Source organism: Oncorhynchus nerka, linkage group LG26, assembly GCF_034236695.1.
Source record: "Oncorhynchus nerka isolate Pitt River linkage group LG26, Oner_Uvic_2.0, whole genome shotgun sequence".
Taxonomy (NCBI): domain Eukaryota; kingdom Metazoa; phylum Chordata; class Actinopteri; order Salmoniformes; family Salmonidae; genus Oncorhynchus; species Oncorhynchus nerka.
The window spans coordinates 42426303-42447659 of NC_088421.1; the positions used below are offsets into that span (position 1 = coordinate 42426303).

The window sequence follows — 21357 nt, forward strand, 5'->3', positions numbered from 1 at the left end:
GCCTGGATACAGCCCTTAGCCGTATTATATCGGCCATATACCACAAACCCCAGAGATGCCTTATTGCGATTATAAACTGGTTACCAACGTAATTAAAGCAGTACACATAAATGTTTTGGTATGCGGTCTGATACAGTATACCACGGCTGTCAGCCTATCAGCATTCAGGGCTCGAACAACCCAGTTTATAAAACAATCATATCATACTAATGAAGGTTCTCAATAATGTGAAGTTTTAATATACACTAAACTTGTGGTCCATCTCTGGTTATTCATTAACATTACATTAAACCTGCCCTGCATCCTGGATATCTACATCAACTATTTCTGGATCTGGACTAAAGTCAGAGAGCAGGCTGCTCTATTTGAGTTCAGTTAAACTCCCCTTCATTTAGAGCTGCTAACACTGATGCTCATCAACATGCTCTATTTGAGTTCAGTTAAACTCCCCCTCATTTAGAGCTGCTAACACTGATGTTCATCAACATGCTCTAATAGAGTTCAGTTAAACTCCCCTCATGTAGAGCTGCTAACACTGATGCTCATCTAACAGTTAAACTCCCCCTCATGTAGAGCTGCTAACACTGATGTTCATCAACATGCTCTAATAGAGTTCAGTTAAACTCCCCTCATGTAGAGCTGCTAACACTGATGCTCATCAACATGCTCTAATAGAGTTCAGTTAAACTCCCCTTCATGTAGAGCTGCTAACACTGATGTTCATCAACATGCTCTAATACAAACACTGGTTCTTTAGAATGTTCTTTATTGAATATCCACAATACAGCAAAGCTCTAACTATTCCTCTATTATAAATCTGCAAAACAACCCATTTCAAATATAACAAGTCTATCATGTAGCCTATGATATCAGTGTGATTAGCTATTTATCTTTTATGGAACATAATGTATATATGCAGGTAAAACTTATCATTCATTAACAATAACTTGAAAAGTGATGTAGAAAATGAAATGGACATTACAATGGTTCTCAGGCTATTCAGTGCTGCATTCAGACTTCTTGATGTCTTTCTCTGCGAACTTGGATCCCGCGGTGACTTTACATGAGAACACTTTGTCCTGGTTCCATTCTGACGTGTCAACGGTCAGACAGCTGCTGAGTTGAAACGTCTTGTCGGCTGGCACCGGGCCACTCGTAGCGACGCCGCCGGTGACCGGATTCCCTCCCGCTGTCCAGCTGACATCAGCGTAGCCCATGGCCATCTGACTGGCCAGACACACCAGGGTGACTTTGCTGGACTTCAACTCATCGCTGGACGGAGGGAGGATGGTCAAGACAGGCGGAGGGAGGGTAGAGTCTGGACCAATGGAATGAGCAGAATAAATATTACGCAAAATCATTTGATAAGTTAGTAGAATGAAACGGGCTTGTGTGATTATACTGTAGAATAAAAAATACGTTTTCTCAAAGGCTACAAAAAATTAACATGTTGGGCTCATAAATTAAAAGGCACTAAAACCATGTAATTCTATTGTTACATGTTACTCACAAATCTCTGTTTGTACCTGGTCTTAGTTTTAAACTTTCTAAGTAACTCTCCATATGTGACTTTTCAGAGGTGAAGCAGAATTCTGTACAAGTGGATAATGAGTTCAGATCTCTAGGTTTAAACATAATCAAGTAGTCAGATGTGCTGAATGAGGGATACAATCAAACATATATCCTACTACTAGTCACCCAGCAAACAGAGTTACCAACTGTAATGTCCTAGCCTGCAATGTAATGAATCATGTAGCAACATTGTGTAACTACCATATACATGGTTTTATCATTATTTAATATAACGTGGGACCAATACCTTAAAGGTTGATACAACTTTATGTAGCATTCACATTCAAATCTACCTCAGAGTAAATAGATGATTATTGTGTGAGACATTATAAATAAGTATTGTTGTCAAGTGACAGCAGTAACCTACATGGTCAAATAGTCCATCATGTTTTTTCAGTTTAAATGTGAACTCAACAACTACAGATATACTGTAGGCTATGAAGATGTCACATGGTGTTCATGACTCTTGACAATCAGTCCACAAAGTAGGTTATTTACACTAAATAAATATGAAAGAAGAATATAATGTTAAATATGTAACTCTATAACCTATTACGTTTGACAAAAAACCTTGAAAACAAAACACATAAGGTTAAATAAAGGGAACTCACCAGTAACAATGAGCTTGGTTCCTGGTCCGAATACCACAGTGATATAGTTTGTATACACGGCCGTACAATAACCTCCCCTCTCTCTACTGAGAGGACAGGAACTGAACCATCCCATTCAGACAGAGCTTCACTCTCTCTACTGAGAGGACAGGAACTGAAACATCCCATTCAGACAGAGCTTCACTCTCTCTACTGAGAGGACAGGAACTGAACCATCCCATTCAGACAGAGCTTCACTCTCTCTTCTGAGAGGACAGGAACTGAAACATCCCATTCAGACAGAGCTTCACTCTCTCTACTGAGAGGACAGGAACTGAAACATCCCATTCAGACAGAACTTCACTCTCTCTACTGAGAGGACAGGAACTGAACCATCCCATTCAGACAGAGCCTCACTCTCTCTACTGAGAGGACAGGAACTGAACCATTCCATTCAGACAGAGCTTCACTCTCTACTGAGAGGACAGGAACTGAACCATCCCATTCAGACAGAGCTTCACTCTCTCTACTGAGAGGACAGGAACTGAAACATCCCATTCAGACAGAGCTTCACTCTCTACTGAGAGGACAGGAACTGAAACATCCCATTCAGAGAGCTTCACTCTCTCTACTGAGAGGACAGGAACTGAAACATCCCATTCAGACAGAGCTTCACTCTCTCTACTGAGAGGACAGGAACTGAAACATCCCATTCAGACAGAGCTTCACTCTCTACTGAGAGGACAGGAACTGAAACATCCCATTCAGACAGAGCTTCACTCTCTCTACTGAGAGGACAGGAACTGAAACATCCCATTCAGACAGAGCTTCACTCTCTCTACTGAGAGGACAGGAACTGAACCATCCCATTCAGACAGAGCTTCACTCTCTCTACTGAGAGGACAGGAACTGAACCATCCCATTCAGACAGAGCTTCACTCTCTCTACTGAGAGGACAGGAACTGAAACATCCATTCAGACAGAGCTTCACTCTCACTACTGAGAGGACAGTAACTGAACCATCCCATTAAGACAGAGCTTCACTCTCTCTACTGAGAGGACAGGAACTGAAACATCCCATTAAGACAGAGCTTCACTCTCACTACTGAGAGGACAGTAACTGAAACATCCCATTCAGACAGAGCTTTACTCTCACTACAAACATCTCAGGCTTTTCTAGAGTTTCTCTCTATGAAGTAACAGTATAGATAATAGCATCATATTCTGCTGTTGGTGTCTGGTCCTTTTGAAGTTAAAGCACTATCCATACGATGCAGTGTTGACTTGATGATGATGTTGATGTTGATGATGATGATGATGATGGTGATGATGATGATCAGACAATGTCTTTGAATGATCCTTTATCTCATTGTAATCAAAAATCACTGATTCACTTGAACTGACACGTCTGATTAAAGGCTTGTCCCTCTCAGTCAAAAAGCAGAAGTGTTGCATTCAGAGGTTTTTGTCATTGTGTACATCACTGTGATACGAACTCTTCAGCAGAATCATCATATGTCTGACAGTAATACACTGCTGAGTCTCCTGCCTCTACCTGTTTAATGATGAACTGATAATCTAAGTCTGAGGTGGATTCAGAGTTGAACCGACTAGAGGAGAAACCTGGCCCATAATATTCAGAAGAACTGTCACCGTAGATAAAGCTCAGAACATACTGAGGAACCCCACCAGGAACCTGTTTATACCAATGGACATAGTTTCTATCAAATCTGCCAATGTTACAGTCCATAGTGACCTCCTCTCCTGTGGTTTTGCTCTGGACAGATGGCTTCTGGGTCAACACAATGACACCATGAACACCTGTTGACACATCACAATCAGCATGAGACATATATATGTAACTATATATAAAGTATGATTCAAAGGTAAAAATATCAACGTTAATGGAAACATACATGTTAGAGCAGTGAAGAGAGTGCAGAGTGTCCCCAGCATGTTGTCAGTGTGAGGTGTGAACGGCCCTTACTGTACAGCTGAGAGATGAGCAGGGTTGGAGTGTGAGGAGAGGAGAGGCTGCAGGACCCACCTATAAGGAGACAGACAGGGAGGACCAGAGGGAGGGGCCTCTACATCTCAGCCTATCAGCTTCTGAGAAGATGGACTTCTGATTAATTTAAATGACTGTAACTATTAAATTATCAAAAATATTTATATTTTATATTGGACTAACAAAAACCTTATGGGATCATGTTGGTTACACTGAAAAGAGCAGTAATTAGTTTCATGTTGTTAAGTTGTGTTGGTAAGTTTCCTCGTTTCCTAAAATCAGTATGTCATAATATGTATAATAATAACATAGTAATATAATCTGGACCTGATGGTGGGGTTCTGAACTAACAGCACATCACTAAATGACTGTTGATGTAATGTGTCTCTACTGTAAACCAGGGGACTGACTATCATGGAGGTTCTGATACATGGAGTCTTCTGTTAGGACTGAACCTTCTGGAATATCACTTTATAATTCATGCTTTGTGACAACTAGGTGTAATTGTTAATGACAACATCCTAGTAAATGTGTGAAGGGTTTTGTGTAAAACACAAGCATGGAATGTTCTCCTACTGCAGACACACTGGTTCAGGATGACTTGACATTCAGTTAGTGTCTATATTCAGAACATCTGAAAGCAGAAGTGAGTGTGTTTGGTGAGGAGGTTTTTGTCATGGTGTATATCACTGTGATACGAGTGCAAAAGGAGAGTCATTTCGAGTCTGACAGTAATACACTGCTGAGTCTGTCTCTTCCACATTACTGATTATAAACTGATAATCCTTATCAGACGTGGCTTTAGATGTGAAACGATCAGAGGAGAAACCAGATCCATATTCATCAGGGGAGGCGTGAGTATGGTGAAACCTTAACACATACTGAGGAGCTCCTCCTGGAACCTGTTTATACCAGATTACATAGTTGCTTTCATCTTTGGTGATGTCACAGTGAAAAGTGGCAGTCCCCTTTGTACTGACAGTCAGTACTGAAGGTGTCTGTGTCACTGCTTTCTGGCAACTGACATCTGTGGGAATGAAATACAATTTAAGACATTAAATCATAAATTAATGTTAAACTGGTATACCATTTTGGGGATTCAGATTGAACATAGAGTCAATTCCTTACATGTTAGAGCAGTGATGAGAGTGCAGAGTGTCCCCAGCATGTTGTCAGTGTGAGGTGTGAACGGCCCTTACTGTCCAGCTGAGAGATGAGCAGGGTTGGAGTGTGAGGAGAGGAGAGGCTGCAGGACCCACCTATAAGGAGACAGACAGGGAGGATCAGAGGGAGGGGCCTCTGCAGTTAACCAATCACCAGCTATTCTCATTGCTCTACACGAGGCCCTGTCTTCATCACTGACTCATATTCTACCTCCATCAAATCATAACTGGAGTTTAATATCCTATACTAGTTCAACATAATGATGAGTTGCTCAGGATGTGTCCCAAATGTCTACCTATTCCCTTGGTAGTGTACTACTGTTGACCAGAACCAAAAGGGCCCTTAAGAAGAGTGCACCATAAAGGGAATATAATGCCTTTCGGGACACACCCTCAGTTTCAGTCCACCCCCCCCCACACACACACAGTTCTGAGAGGAGATAAAATAACCTCTACATTTACATGAAGCTATGAATAAGGAGAGGAGGGGAAGCAGGTGTGTCCTGGGGGAGAAAGGGAGCAACACATCACTGCCTGTAACTCAGTGTCAGAACTAGAACACGTCCCTGGTGATTGACTCTGTTAACTAGAGATAGTAGACATGAAACTATCCATTTTTTCTAGGGTGGGACAGAAGGATGGCCCCGCGAGACTAGATGGGACTGAAATCAGTGGTCTGGCTAGCGCCACTGTGCTTTCTTTAATGTTGGTATATCCTGAGTCATTATTGGTGGTACTTTGTCCTCCTCTGGTGGACGTTAACAGAACTGCAGCCTCTATTCTGATCACTGATGCAGAATGTGAAACACCGTAGCATGACGCCGCGCTACACTGAGTGCACAAAACATTAAGAACACCTTCCTACTATTGAGTTGAATCTTACAAGGTCATAGTTTAATGCTGAAAGACTAAGTGAAGGTCAGACCTATACAGTAGATATTAATGCTGAAATGATACTGAGTCCAACATGTAATGTTAATACTAGAGAACAGTTTAAACCATGTAATAATGACAGCTTCAAACTCTCTCAACATTGGCCTGTCATTCCTGCATCCTCAGGTAAAATACAGGTCAGCGTTCTAGTCTGAAATACTTGAATGCTTCTCTCTCCGCCCAGCATCTGGGTCGTTCCACCAATTCGGTGCCTATTGAAAAGTGTAACTTGGTAAAGCATTTCTTTGATTTTGTCACAAATAGCACATATTCGCCTTCATAAACAACGTGTTTTTCCATCTCAAGAGGTTAAATAAAGAAAGTAATATAACAAATGCCTATTAAGTGCCAAATAAAGTAACAGGGTTGATGATTTCTTCTTAAATAAGCCATGAATCGCCTTGTGAGAGCAGGGAGAGTGGAAGCTTGTTGTGTGCAAAAGGGAGTAGGAATTGAATGCAAACTTCAAAATGTTGTATTTATTGTAAAAACATTTATATCTTATCTACATTATACTCAATCTGCTCAGCTTTCCACCACAACATTTCCAAGAAGAGTAGAACCAGCTCACCTGCTTTTGCAATATGATTTGACTATTAGATGTTCAATGTTTCTTTTGAAAAATCGATTTAAAAAGGAATAGTTTCCCCATATTAATTAAAGGTAGACTCAGCAAAATGATGTTGCCACGAGCAACACCGGAGATATTGAGATGGGCGAGATGCAACATTTCACTCTCACACACAGTATCTACGCATGTGCACGGATACACTTCACACTGTGTACAGCGTGGTAGCCAGGGCATCAAAAGAGCGGAGAGGTTGAGATTTGCACTTCAACGCTCTTAGATGTTGTGAGAATTGACCCACTAAGCTGTTTACTTTCTGTATCTACATCATATCGCTGAGTCGACCTTTAAAACGAGAGTTCAGCTCACTGTAAGGACCGACACTGGAGATGAGAAGCAGGTACGGGGAGTCGACCTTTAAAACGAGAGTTCAGCTCACTGTAAATTCTGCATCCTGTAGCTCCAACTCCAAAAAGTTCTGGGACACTGTGAAGTCCATGGAGAACAAGAGCACCTCCTCCCAGCTGCCCACTGCACTGAGGCTAGGTAACACGGTCACCACCGACAAATCCATGATTATCGAAAACTTCAACAAGCATTTCTCAACGGCTGGCCATGCCTTCCGCCTGGCTACTCCTACATCGGCCAACAGCTCCGGCCCCCCCGCAGCTCCTCGCCCAAGCCTCTCCAGGTTCTCCTTTACCCAAATCCAGATAGCAGATGTTCTGAAAGAGCTGCAAAACCTAGACCCGTATAAATCAGCTGGGCTTGACAATCTGGACCCTCTATTTCTGAAACTATCCGCCGCCATTGTCGCAACCCCTATTACCAGCCTGTTCAACCTCTCTTTCATATCGTCTGAGATCCCCAAGGATTGAAAGCTGCCGCAGTCATCCCCCTCTTCAAAGGGGGAGACACCCTGGACCCAAACTGTTACAGACCTATATCCATTCTGCCCTGCCTATCTAAGGTCTTGAAAGCCAAGTCAACAAACAGGTCACTGACCATCTCGAATCCCACCGTACCTTCTCCGCTATGCAATCTGGTTTCCGAGCCGGTCACGGGTGCACCTCAGCCACACTCAAGGTACTAAACGACATCATAACCGCCATCGATAAAAGACAGTACTGTGCAGCCGTCTTCATCGACCTTGCCAAGGCTTTCGACTCTGTCAATCACCATATTCTTATCGGCAGACTCAGTAGCCTCGGTTTTCGGATGACTGCCTTGCCTGGTTCACCAATTACTTTGCAGACAGAGTTCAGTGTGTCAAATCGGAGGGCATGTTGTCCGGTCCTCTGGCAGTCTCTATGGGGTGCCACAGGGTTCAATTCTCGGGCCGACTCTTTTCTCTGTGTATATCAATGATGTTGCTCTTGCTGCGGGCGATTCCCTGATCCACCTCTACGCAGACGACACCATTCTATACACTTTCGGCCCGTCATTGGACACTGTGCTATCTAACCTCCAATCGAGCTTCAATGCCATACAACACTCCTTCCGTGGCCTCCAACTGCTCTTAAACGCTAGTAAAACCAAATGCATGCTTTTCAACCGATCGCTGCCTGCACCCGCTTGCCCGACTAGCATCACCACACTGGATGGTTCCGACCTTGAATATGTGGACACCTATAAGTACCTAGGTGTCTGGCTAGACTGCAAACTCTCCTTCCAGACCCATATCAAACATCTCCAATCGAAAATCAAATCAAGAGTCGGCTTTCTATTCCGCAACAAAGCCTCCTTCACTCACGCTGCCAAGCTTACCCTAGTAAAACTGACTATCCTACCGATCCTCGACTTCGGCGATGTCATCTACAAAATTGCTTCCAACACTCTTCTCAGCAAACTGGATGCAGTTTATCACAGTGCCATCCGTTTTGTCACTAAAGCACCTTAAACTACCCACAACTGCGACTTGTATGCTCTAGTCGGCTGGCCCTCGCTACATATTCGTCGCCAGATCCACTGGCTCCAGGTCATCTACAAGGCCATGCTAGGCAAAGCTCCGCCTTATCTCAGCTCACTGGTCACGATGGCAACACCCATCCGTAGCACGCGCTCCAGCAGGTGTATCTCATTGATCATCCCTAAAGCAAACACCTGCAGCTGTACATAATCTATTGGTAAATAGCCCACCCATTTTCACCTACCTCATCCCCACAGTTTTTATTTATTTACTTTTCTGCTCTTTTGCACACCAATATCTCTACCTGTACATGATCATCTGATCATTTATCACTCCAGTGTTAATCTGCAATATTGTAATTATTCGCCTACCTCCTCATGCCTTTTGCACACATTGTATATAGACTCCCCTTTTTTCTCTACTGTGTTATTGACTTGTTAATGGTTTACTCCATGTGTAACTCTGTGTTGTCTGTTCACACTGCTATGCTTTATCTTGGCCAGGTCGCAGTTGCAAATGAGAACCTGTTCTCAACTAGCCTACCTGGTTAAATAAAGGTGAAATAAAATAAATAAAATAAAAAGTAAGGACCGACGCTGGAGATGAGAAGCAGGTACGGGGAGTCGACCTTTAAAATGAGAGTTCAGCTCACTGTAAGGACCGACACTGGAGATGAGAAGCAGGTACGGGGAGTCGACCTTTAAAACGAGAGTTCAGCTCACTGTAAGGACCGACACTGGAGATGAGAAGCAGGTACGGGGAGTCGACCTTTAAAACGAGAGTTCAGCTCACTGTAAGGACCGACACTGGAGATGAGAAGCAGGTACGGGGAGTCGACCTTAAAACGAGAGTTAAAACGAGAGTTCAGCTCACTGTAAGGACCGACACTGGAGATGAGAAGCAGGTACGGGAGTCGACCTTTAAAACGAGAGTTCAGCTCACTGTAAGGACCGACACTGGAGATGAGACCGACGACCTTTAAAACGAGAGTTCAGCTCACTGTAAGGACCGACACTGGAGATGAGAAGCAGGTACGGGGAGTTGACCTTTAAAACGAGAGTTCAGCTCACTGTAAGGACCGACACTGGAGATGAGAAGCAGGTACGGGGAGTTGACATTTAATAAGGAACAGACAGGTAACAAACCAGGACCAGCGTCAGCACACGGGTAAACAAGGACATATGACAATGAATGCTGCAGCAGGGAATAGAGCGAGGAACCAGACAGATATAGGGGAGGTAATGACAGAGGTGATTGAGTCCAGATGAGTCCAATAATTGCTGATGCACGTGACGGTGGAAATGCAGGCGTGGGAGGCAGGGGTGGGAGGCAGGCTTGGACATTCTGGACGCTTTTCTGCATGTTGGTCACTGGCCTTATGGTGTGTGAAGTCAATGCTGTTTATCCGCTTTGGCTCAAGGTTCCTCCGAGTCCCTGCATTCCATTGTCGCTGCTCATCTGTGCAGGCTATGCCAGTTAGCCCACTGGACACCCTGCACCTGTGATAGAATGTTTGTTACAAAAAGACATTCAGAGAAAATCCCATTATTAACAATTGTGTGACTGAGGACTATGTGATCAACTTAATCAAAACACATGCAAGTTTCATCATAAACTTACCTTGATATTGTTCCCAATGAGATGAGGCCACTTATACTTACCATACTTTAGGCATTACCCCCAACCACAATGATATTTTACAAACCTTATTCACCCAGAAAAAACAATAACACTAAAGACTAATAACACTAAAGAAATGTGATGCTGACATGTTTAAATAAATGTTATCCCCTACTCACCTGGACTCCATAAACCTGCCTTGCTTCCTCAACATGAGATTGGACAGGATACTTACTGATTCCCCACATTAACACGGCAGTTCTGTTGATCCACAAATACACCTTACAATAATAATAAATCATGACATTCTCAATTCAGCTTTCATCCAACAAAACGTTGGGTCTAACTGCTATGTTAAGACTCTTTTATCATTCTGTGTCTAGATAAGGCAGTATTGCGCACTTTCATTTATAAAAGGAACAACGAAAATAGGCTATAAGCATCAATTACAAGAGCAAGGAACGCTGAGAATGATCATAGATATCATCTGAGAACTGTGTCATAAAGTTAGCCTATGGATGATAGTAACTGTCACCACAACACATGTAGGCTGAAATGCAAGTGACTTATTTACCTGCTTCCACAAAATGGAGGCTGCATGACTTTCCAAGGCCAGCGATGCAAGGACATCCAGCCGTCTCTACTGATCCGTTGTTGGATACAAGTTCCCAAGCAGAGTGGTAGGAGCTGATTGATTGGCTGGGCTGAATATCGGCCTTCAAAAATGACCAATCCTTTTCCCTCCTCCTGGTGAAGAAGAACTCGGCCCACCTTACCACTGTGGAGGTACTGATAGGCCTTTTTCATAGTGGAACCCTCCTTCCTCTAGTACTAGTGGATGGGTGAGGTAGTAAAGAGACTATATCAGTCTAACTAAGGTTTAGGGACCCTCCTTCCTCTAGTACTAGTGGATGGGTGAGGTAGTAGAGAGACTATATCAGTCTAACTAAGGTTTAGGGACCCTCCTTCCTCTAGTACTAGTGGATGGGTGTACTAAGGTAGTAGAGAGACTAAATCAGTCTAACTAAGGTTTAGGGACCCTCCTTCCTCTAGTGCTAGTGGATGGGTGTAGTAGTAGAGAGACTATATCAGTCTAACTAAGGTTTAGGGACCCTCCTTCCTCTAGTACTAGTGGATGGGTGTAGTAGTAGAGAGACTATATCAGTCTAACTAAGGTTTAGGGACCCTCCTTCCTCTAGTACTAGTGGATGGGTGTAGTAGTAGAGAGACTATATCAGTCTAACTAAGGTTTAGGGACCCTCCTTCCTCTAGTACTAGTGGATGGGTGAGGTAGTAGAGAGACTATATCAGTCTAACTAAGGTTTAGGGACCCTCCTTCCTCTAGTACTAGTGGATGGGTGAGTAGTAGAGAGACTATATCAGTCTAACTAAGGTTTAGGGACCCTCCTTCATCTAGTACTAGTGGATGGGTGAGGTAGTAGAGAGACTATATCAGTCTAACTAAGGTTTAGGGACCCTCCTTCCTCTAGTACTAGTGGATGGGTGTAGTAGTAGAGAGACTAAATCAGTCTAACTAAGGTTTAGGGACCCTCCTTCCTCTAGTGCTAGTGGATGGGTGTAGTAGTAGAGAGACTATATCAGTCTAACTAAGGTTTAGGGACCCTCCTTCCTCTAGTACTAGTGGATGGGTGTAGTAGTAGAGAGACTATATCAGTCTAACCAAGGTTTAGGGACCCTCCTTCCTCTAGTACTAGTGGATGGGTGAGGTAGTAGAGAGACTATATCAGTCTAACTAAGGTTTAGGGACCCTCCTTCATCTAGTACTAGTGGATGGGTGAGGTAGTAGAGAGACTATATCAGTCTAACTAAGGTTTAGGGACCCTCCTTCCTCTAGTACTAGTGGATGGGTGAGGTAGTAGAGATACTATATCAGTCTAACTAAGGTTTAGGGACCCTCCTTCCTCTAGTACTAGTGGATGGGTGTAGTAGTAGAGAGACTATATCAGTCTAACCAAGGTTTAGGGACCCTCCTTCCTCTAGTACTAGTGGATGGGTGTAGTAATCACTGACCAACTTCAACAGCTGTTTCTTAGAGTTCACCCCACTGCCATGCATAAAGCAGAAGTGAGTGTAGGAGGTTTTTGTCATGGTGTATATCACTGTGATACGAGTGCAAAAGGAGAGTCATTTCGAGTCTGACAGTAATACACTGCTGAGTCTGTCTCTTCCACATTACTGATTATAAACTGATAATCCTTATCAGACGTGGCTTTAGATGTGAAACGATCAGAGGAGAAACCAGATCCATATTCATCAGGGGAGGCATGAGTACGGTAAAACCTTAACACATATTGAGGAGCTCCTCCTGGAACCTGTTTATACCAGATTACATAATTGCCTTCATCTTTGGTGATGTCACAGTGAAAAGTGGCAGTCCCCTTTGTACTGACAGTCAGTACTGAAGGTGTCTGTGTCACTGCTTTCTGGCAACTGACGTCTGTGGGAATGAAACACAGAATTTACGACATGTTATCATACATGAATGTACAACTTCTTTTGAATTCTTTAGAATCAGAATGAACGAACAGTAAATTCCTTACATGTTAGAGCAGTGATGAGAGTGCAGAGTGTCCCCAGCATGTTGTCAGTGTGAGGTGTGAACGGCCCTTACTGTCCAGCTGAGAGATGAGCAGGGTTGGAGTGTGAGGAGAGGAGAGGCTGCAGGACCCACCTATAAGGAGACAGACAGGGAGGACCAGAGGGAGGGGCCTCTACAGTTAACCAATCACCAAGCCAGGAAGGACCAGAGGGAGGGGCCTCTACAGTTAACCAATCACCAAGCCAGAGAGGACCAGAGGGAGGGGCCTCTACAGTTAACCAATCACCAAGCCAGGGAGGACCAGAGGGAGGGGCCTCTACAGTTAACCAATCACCAAGCCAGGGAGGACCAGAGGGAGGGGCCTCTACAGTTAACCAATCACCAAGCCAGGGAGGACCAGAGGGAGGGGCCTCTACAGTTAACCAATCACCAAGCCAGGGAGGACCAGAGGGAGGGGCCTCTACAGTTAACCAATCACCAAGCCAGGGAGGACCAGAGGGAGGGGCCTCTACAGTTAACCAATCACCAAGCCAGGGTGGACCAGAGGGAGGGGCCTCTACAGTTAACCAATCACTATCTACTCTCAAACATACTGTATCTGGGTCTTCACAAGACCAACAGACAGATTTCTAAATAATAACTGGATGTTTCCTATATTTTCATAACTGTAACATTCATTTCAATTAGAGTCACTATTAAACTATAAAACATTTAAATATTTCAGAGAAGACTATTTCATAAACATAATGGATTTGTTTTGTTGCATTGTAAAGATCAGTATTCTGTTTCTTCTCATTTATGTTCGTTAATTTATATCAGCATGTCATAATATAGATAATAACATTATAATAATATAATCTGGACCTGATAGTGGGGTTCTGAACTAACAGCACATCACTAAATGACTGTTGATGTAATGTGTCTCTACTGTAAACCAGGGGACTGACTATCATGGAGGTTATCTGATACATGGAGTCTTCTGTTAGGACTGAACCTTCTGGAATATCACTTTATCATTCATGCTTTGTGACAACTAGGTGTAATTGTTAATGACAACATTCTAGTAAATGTGTGAAGGGTTTTATGTAAAACACAAGCATGGAATGTTCTCCTACTGCAGACACACTGGTTCAGGATGACTTGACATTCAGTTAGTGTCTATATTCAGAACATCTGAAAGCAGAAGTGAGTGTGTTTGGTGAGGAGGTTTTTGTCATGGTGTAAATCACTGTGATACGTGCACTTTAACAGAGTTGTCCCATGTCTGACAGTAATACACTGCTGAGTCTGTCTCCTCCACATTACTGATTATAAACTGATAATCCTTATCAGACGTGGCTTTAGATGTGAAACGATCAGAGGAGAAACCAGATCCATATTCTTTAGGAGAGGCGTTTGTATGGTGAAACCTTAACACATACTGAGGAGCTCCTCCTGGAACCTGTTTATACCAGATTACGTAATAACCTTCATCTTTGGTGATGTCACAGTGAAAAGTGGCAGTCCCCTTTGTACTGACAGTCAGTACTGAAGGTGTCTGTGTCACTGCTTTCTGGCAACTGACATCTGTGGGAATGAAATACAATTTAAGACATTAAATCATAAATTAATGTTAAACTGGTATACCATTTTGGGGATTCAGATTGAACATAGAGTCAATTCCTTACATGTTAGAGCAGTGATGAGAGTGCAGAGTGTCCCCAGCATGTTGTCAGTGTGAGGTGTGAACGGCCCTTACTGTCCAGCTGAGAGATGAGCAGGGTTGGAGTGTGAGGAGAGGAGAGGCTGCAGGACCCACCTATAAGGAGACAGACAGGGAGGACCAGAGGGAGGGGGCTCTGAAGTTAACCAATCACCAGCTATTCTCATTGCTCTACACGAGGCCCTGTCTTCATCACTGACTCATATTCTACCTCCATCAAATCATAACTGGAGTTTAATATCCTATACTAGTTCAACATAATGATGAGTTGCTCAGGATGTGTCCCAAATGTCTACCTATTCCCTTGGTAGTGTACTACTGTTGACCAGAACCAAAAGGGCCCTTAAGAAGAGTGCACCATAAAGGGAATATAATGCCTTTCGGGACACACCCTCAGTTTCAGTCCACCCCCCCCACACACACACAGTTCTGAGAGGAGATAAAATAACCTCTACATTTACATGAAGCTATAAATAAGGAGAGGAGGGGAAGCAGGTGTCCTGGGGGAGAAAGAGAGCAACACATCACTGCCTGTAACTCAGTGTAAGAACTAGAACATGTTCCTGGTGAATGACTCTGTTAACTAGAGATAGTAGACATGAAACTATCCATTTTTTCTAGGGTGGGACAGAAGGATGGCCCCGCGAGACTAGATGGGACTGAAATCAGTGGTCTGACTAGCGCCACTGCTTTCTTTAATGTTGGTATATCCTGAGTCATTATTGGTGGTACTTTGTCCTCCTCTGGTGGACGTTAACAGAACTGCAGCCTCTATTCTGATCACTGATGCAGAATGTGAAACACTGTAGCATGACGCCGTGCTACATTGAGTGTACAAAACATTAAGAACACCTTCCTAATATTGAGTTGAATCTTACAAGGTCATAGTTTAATGCTGAAAGACTAAGTGAAGGTCAGACCTATACAGTAGATACTAATGCTGAAATGATACTGAGTCCAACATGTAATATTAATACTAGAGAACAGTTTAAACCATGTAATAATGGCAGCTTCAAACTCTCTCAACATTAGCCTGTCATTCCTGCATCCTAAGCTAAAATAGAGCTCAGCGTCCTAGTCTGAAATACTTGAATGCTTCTCTCTCTCTCTCTCCGCCTAGCATCTGGGTCCTTCCACCAATTCGGTGCCTATTGAAAAGTGTAACTTGGTAAAGCATTTCTTCGATTTTGTCACAAATAGCACATATTCGCCTTCATAAACAACGTGTTTTCCCATCTCAAGAGGTTAAATATAGAAAGTAATATAACAAAATGCCTAGTAAGTGCCAAATAAAGTAACAGGGTTGATGATTTCTTCTTAAATAAGCCATGAATCCCCTTGTGAGAGCTGAGAGTGAAAGCTTGTTGTGTGCAAAAGGGAGTAGGAATTGAATGCAAACTTCAAAATGTTGTATTTATTGTAAAAACATTTATATCTTATCTACATTATAGTCAATCTGCTCAGCTTTCCACCACAAAATGTCCAAGAAGAGTAGAACCAGCTCACCTGCTTTTGCAATATGATTTGACTATTAGATGTTCAATGTTTCTTTTGAAAAATCGATTTAAAAAGGAATAGTTTCCCCATATTAATTAAAGGTAGACTCAGCAAAATGATGTTGCCACGAGCAACACCGGAGATATTGAGATGGGCGAGATGCAACATTTCACTCTCACACACAGTATCTATGCATGTGCACGGATACACTTCACACTGTGTACAGCGTGGTAGCCAGGGCATCAAAACAGCGGAGAGGTTGAGATTTGCGCTTCAACGCTCTTAGATGTTGTGAGAATTGACCCACTAAGCTGTTTACTTTCTGTATCTACATCATATCGCCGAGTCGACCTTTAAAACGAGAGTTCAGCTCACTGTAAGGACCGACACTGGAGATGAGAAGCAGGTACGGGGAGTCGACATTTAATACGAGAGTTCAGCTCACTGTAAGGACCGACACTGGAGATGAGAAGCAGGTACGGGGAGTCGACCTTTAAAACGAGAGTTCAGCTCACTGTAAGGACCGACACTGGAGATGAGAAGCAGGTACGGGGAGTTGACCTTTAAAACGAGAGTTCAGCTCACTGTAAGGACCGACACTGGAGATGAGAAGCAGGTACGGGGAGTTGACATTTAATACGGAACAGACAGGTAACAAACCAGGACCAGCGTCAGCACACGGGTAAACAAGGACATATGACAATGAATGCTGCAGCAGGGAATAGAGCGAGGAACCAGACAGATATAGGGGAGGTAATGACAGAGGTGATTGAGTCCAGTTGAGTCCAATAATCGCTGATGCACGTGACGGTGGAAATGCAGGCGTGGGAGGCAGGGGTGGGAGGCAGGCTTGGACATTCTGGACGCTTTTCTGCATGTTGGTCACTGGCCTTATGGTGTGTGAAGTCAATGCTGTTTATCCGCTTTGGCTCAAGGTTCCTCTGAGTCCCTGCATTCCATTGTCGCTGCTCATCTGTGCAGGCTATGCCAGTTAGCCCACTGGACACCCTGCACCTGTGATAGAATGTTTGTTACAAAAAGACACTCAGAGAAAATCCCATTATTAACAATTGTGTGACTGAGGACTATGTGATCAACTTAATCAAAACACATGCAAGTTTCATCATAAACTTACCTTGATATTGTTCCCAATGAGATGAGGCCACTTATACTTACCATACTTTAGGCATTACCCCCAACCACAATGATATTTTACAAACCTTATTCACCCAGAAAAAACAATAACACTAAAGACTAATAACACTAAAGACTAATAACACTAAAGACTAATAACACTAAAGAAATGTGATGCTGACATGTTTAAATAAATGTTATCCCCTACTCACCTGGACTCCATAAACCTGCCTTGCTTCCTCAACATGAGATTGGACAGGATACTTACTGATTCCCCACATTAACACGGCAGTTCTGTTGATCCACAAATACACCTTACAATAATAATAAATCATGACATTCTCAATTCAGCTTTCATCCAACAAAACGTTGGGTCTAACTGCTATGTTAAGACTCTTTTATCATTCTGTGTCTAGATAAGGCAGTATTGCGCACTTTCATTTATAAAAGGAACAACGAAAATAGGCTATAAGCATCAATTACAAGAGCAAGGAACGCTGAGAATGATCATAGATATCATCTGAGAACTGTGTCATAAAGTTAGCCTATGGATGATAGTAACTGTCACCACAACACATGTAGGCTGAAATGCAAGTGACTTATTTACCTGCTTCCACAAAATGGAGGCTGCATGACTTTCCAAGGCCAGCGATGCAAGGACATCCAGCCGTCTCTACTGATCCGTTGTTGGATACAAGTTCCCAAGCAGAGTGGTAGGAGCTGATTGATTGGCTGGGCTGAATATCGGCCTTCAAAAATGACCAATCCTTTTCCCTCCTCCTGGTGAAGAAGAACTCGGCCCACCTTACCACTGTGGAGGTACTGATAGGCCTTTTTCATAGTGGAACCCTCCTTCCTCTAGTACTAGTGGATGGGTGAGGTAGTAAAGAGACTATATCAGTCTAACTAAGGTTTAGGGACCCTCCTTCCTCTAGTACTAGTGGATGGGTGAGGTAGTAGAGAGACTATATCAGTCTAACTAAGGTTTAGGGACCCTCCTTCCTCTAGTACTAGTGGATGGGTGTAGTAGTAGAGAGACTAAATCAGTCTAACTAAGGTTTAGGGACCCTCCTTCCTCTAGTGCTAGTGGATGGGTGTAGTAGTAGAGAGACTATATCAGTCTAACTAAGGTTTAGGGACCCTCCTTCCTCTAGTACTAGTGGATGGGTGTAGTAGTAGAGAGACTATATCAGTCTAACTAAGGTTTAGGGACCCTCCTTCATCTAGTACTAGTGGATGGGTGAGGTAGTAAAGAGACTATATCAGTCTAACTAAGGTTTAGGGACCCTCCTTCCTCTAGTACTAGTGGATGGGTGAGGTAGTAGAGAGACTATATCAGTCTAACTAAGGTTTAGGGACCCTCCTTCCTCTAGTACTAGTGGATGGGTGTAGTAGTAGAGACTAAATCAGTCTAACTAAGGTTTAGGGACCCTCCTTCCTCAGTGCTAGTGGATGGGTGTAGTAGTAGAGAGACTATATCAGTCTAACTAAGGTTTAGGGACCCTCCTTCCTCTAGTACTAGTGGATGGGTGTAGTAGTAGAGAGACTATATCAGTCTAACTAAGGTTTAGGGACCCTCCTTCCTCTAGTACTAGTGGATGGTTGTAGTAGTAGAGAGACTATATCAGTCTAACTAAGGTTTAGGGACCCTCCTTCCTCTAGTACTAGTGGATGGGTGAGGTAGTAGAGAGACTATATCAGTCTAACTAAGGTTTAGGGACCCTCCTTCATCTAGTACTAGTGGATGGGTGTAGTAGTAGAGAGACTATATCAGTCTAACTAAGGTTTAGGGACCCTCCTTCCTCAGAGAGGAGTGTAGTGATGTCGTTGAGACTATATCAGTCTAACTAAGGTTTAGGGACCCTCCTTCCTCTAGTACTAGTGGATGGGTGTAGTAGTAGAGAGACTATATCAGTCTAACTAAGGTTTAGGGACCCTCCTTCCTCTAGTACTAGTGGATGGGTGAGGTAGTAGAGAGACTATATTAGTCTAACTAAGGTTTAGGGACCCTCCTTCCTCTAGTACTAGTGGATGGGTGTAGTAGTAGAGAGACTAAATCAGTCTAACTAAGGTTTAGGGACCCTCCTTCCTCTAGTACTAGTGGATGGGTGAGGTAGTAGAGAGACTATATCAGTCTAACTAAGGTTTAGGGACCCTCCTTCCTCTAGTACTAGTGGATGGGTGTAGTAGTAGAGAGACATATCAGTCTAACTAAGGTTTAGGGACCCTCCTTCCTCTAGTACTAGTGGATGGGTGAGTAGTAGTAGAGAGACTATATCAGTCTAACTAGGTTTAGGGACCTTCCTTCCTCTAGTACTAGTGGATGGGTGTAGTAGTAGAGAGACTAAATCAGTCTAACTAAGGTTTAGGGACCCTCCTTCCTCTAGTGCTAGTGGATGGGTGTAGTAGTAGAGAGACTATATCAGTCTAACTAAGGTTTAGGGACCCTCCTTCCTCTAGTACTAGTGGATGGGTGTAGTAGTAGAGAGACTATATCAGTCTAACTAAGGTTTAGGGACCCTCCTTCATCTAGTACTAGTGGATGGGTGAGGTAGTAAAGAGACTATATCAGTCTAACTAAGGTTTAGGGACCCTCCTTCCTCTAGTACTAGTGGATGGGTGAGGTAGTAGAGAGACTATATCAGTCTAACTAAGGTTTAGGGACCCTCCTTCCTCTAGTACTAGTGGATGGGTGTAGTAGTAGAGAGACTAAATCAGTCTAACTAAGGTTTAGGGACCCTCCTTCCTCTAGTGCTAGTGGATGGGTGTAGTAGTAGAGAGACTATATCAGTCTAACTAAGGTTTAGGGACCCTCCTTCCTCTAGTACTAGTGGATGGGTGTAGTAGTAGAGAGACTATATCAGTCTAACTAAGGTTTAGGGACCCTCCTTCCTCTAGTACTAGTGGATGGTTGTAGTAGTAGAGAGACTATATCAGTCTAACTAAGGTTTAGGGACCCTCCTTCCTCTAGTACTAGTGGATGGGTGAGGTAGTAGAGAGACTATATCAGTCTAACTAAGGTTTAGGGACCCTCCTTCATCTAGTACTAGTGGATGGGTGTAGTAGTAGAGAGACTATATCAGTCTAACTAAGGTTTAGGGACCCTCCTTCCTCAGAGAGGAGTGTAGTGATGTCGTTGAGACTATATCAGTCTAACTAAGGTTTAGGGACCCTCCTTCCTCTAGTACTAGTGGATGGGTGTAGTAGTAGAGAGACTATATCAGTCTAACTAAGGTTTAGGGACCCTCCTTCCTCTAGTACTAGTGGATGGGTGAGGTAGTAGAGAGACTATATTAGTCTAACTAAGGTTTAGGGACCCTCCTTCCTCTAGTACTAGTGGATGGGTGTAGTAGTAGAGAGACTAAATCAGTCTAACTAAGGTTTAGGGACCCTCCTTCCTCTAGTACTAGTGGATGGGTGAGGTAGTAGAGAGACTATATCAGTCTAACTAAGGTTTAGGGACCCTCCTTCCTCTAGTACTAGTGGATGGGTGTAGTAGTAGAGAGACCATATCAGTCTAACTAAGGTTTAGGGACCCTCCTTCCTCTAGTACTAGTGGATGGGTGAGGTAGTAGAGAGACTATATCAGTCTAACTAAGGTTTAGGGACCCTCCTTCCTCTAGTACTAGTGGATGGGTGTAGTAGTAGAGAGACTATATCAGTCTAACTAAGGTTTAGGGACCCTCCTTCCTCTAGTACTAGTGGATGGGTGAGGTAGTAGAGAGACTATATCAGTCTAACTAAGGTTTAGGGACCCTCCTTCCTCTAGTACTAGTGGATGGGTGAGGTAGTAGAGAGACTATATCAGTCTAACTAAGGTTTAGGGACCCTCCTTCCTCTAGTACTAGTGGATGGGTGAGGTAGTAGAGAGACTATATCAGTCTAACTAAGGTTTAGGGACCCTCCTTCCTCTAGTACTAGTGGATGGGTGTAGTAGTAGAGAGACTATATCAGTCTAACTAAGGTTTAGGGACCCTCCTTCATCTAGTACTAGTGGATGGGTGAGGTAGTAGAGAGACTATATCAGTCTAACTAAGGTTTAGGAACCCTCCTTCCTCTAGTACTAGTGGATGGGTGTAGTAGTAGAGAGACTATATCAGT

The 21357-nt window shown here is 43.3% G+C and overlaps 1 protein-coding gene and 2 long non-coding RNA genes across 5 annotated transcripts; all 3 read right to left on the bottom strand.

Moving 5' to 3' along the window:
• Nucleotides 1-749: 749 nt before the first annotated feature.
• LOC115121340 (immunoglobulin lambda-1 light chain-like) lies at nt 750-14704 on the bottom strand. 3 transcript variants are annotated; one of them, XM_065010738.1, is made up of 4 exons: nt 14591-14704; nt 14157-14489; nt 2184-2213; nt 750-1318 (listed from the first exon to the last, which is right to left on the bottom strand). In XM_065010738.1, the coding sequence occupies exons 1-4, from the start codon at nt 14628-14630 to the stop codon at nt 996-998; spliced, it is 726 nt and encodes a 241-aa protein (XP_064866810.1). In that variant the 5' UTR covers nt 14631-14704; the 3' UTR covers nt 750-995. The 3 variants fall into 3 exon arrangements, with proteins under 3 accessions (XP_064866810.1, XP_064866809.1, XP_064866811.1); XM_065010737.1 differs by lacking the exons at nt 14157-14489; nt 14591-14704 and adding exons at nt 4865-5197; nt 5299-5412; XM_065010739.1 differs by lacking the exons at nt 14157-14489; nt 14591-14704 and adding exons at nt 3651-3983; nt 4079-4219.
• On the bottom strand, nt 9846-11346 carry LOC135564746 (uncharacterized). Its single transcript, XR_010461256.1, has 2 exons — nt 10938-11346; nt 9846-10624 (listed from the first exon to the last, which is right to left on the bottom strand). It is a non-coding gene; the product is annotated as an uncharacterized LOC135564746 (long non-coding RNA).
• Nucleotides 14705-16024: 1320 nt separating the features above from the next.
• LOC135564747 (uncharacterized) lies at nt 16025-18639 on the bottom strand. The gene is made up of 2 exons (XR_010461257.1): nt 17864-18639; nt 16025-17550 (listed from the first exon to the last, which is right to left on the bottom strand). It is a non-coding gene; the product is annotated as an uncharacterized LOC135564747 (long non-coding RNA).
• Between the last annotated feature and the right edge of the window lie 2718 nt (nt 18640-21357).

What these genes read in the sequence shown, in the direction of transcription:
- LOC115121340 (XM_065010738.1), bottom strand. Translation starts at nt 14,630, where the DNA reads ATGCTGGGGACACTCTGCACTCTCATCACTGCTCTAACAT. An exon ending in CTCTGTTAAAGTGCACGTAT is followed by an intron (nt 2,214 to 14,156) that starts CACAGTGATTTA and finishes TCACTGTGGTAT; the next exon opens with TCGGACCAGGAACCAAGCTC. An exon ending in AACCAAGCTCATTGTTACTG is followed by an intron (nt 1,319 to 2,183) that starts GTGAGTTCCCTT and finishes CCATTGGTCCAG; the next exon opens with ACTCTACCCTCCCTCCGCCT.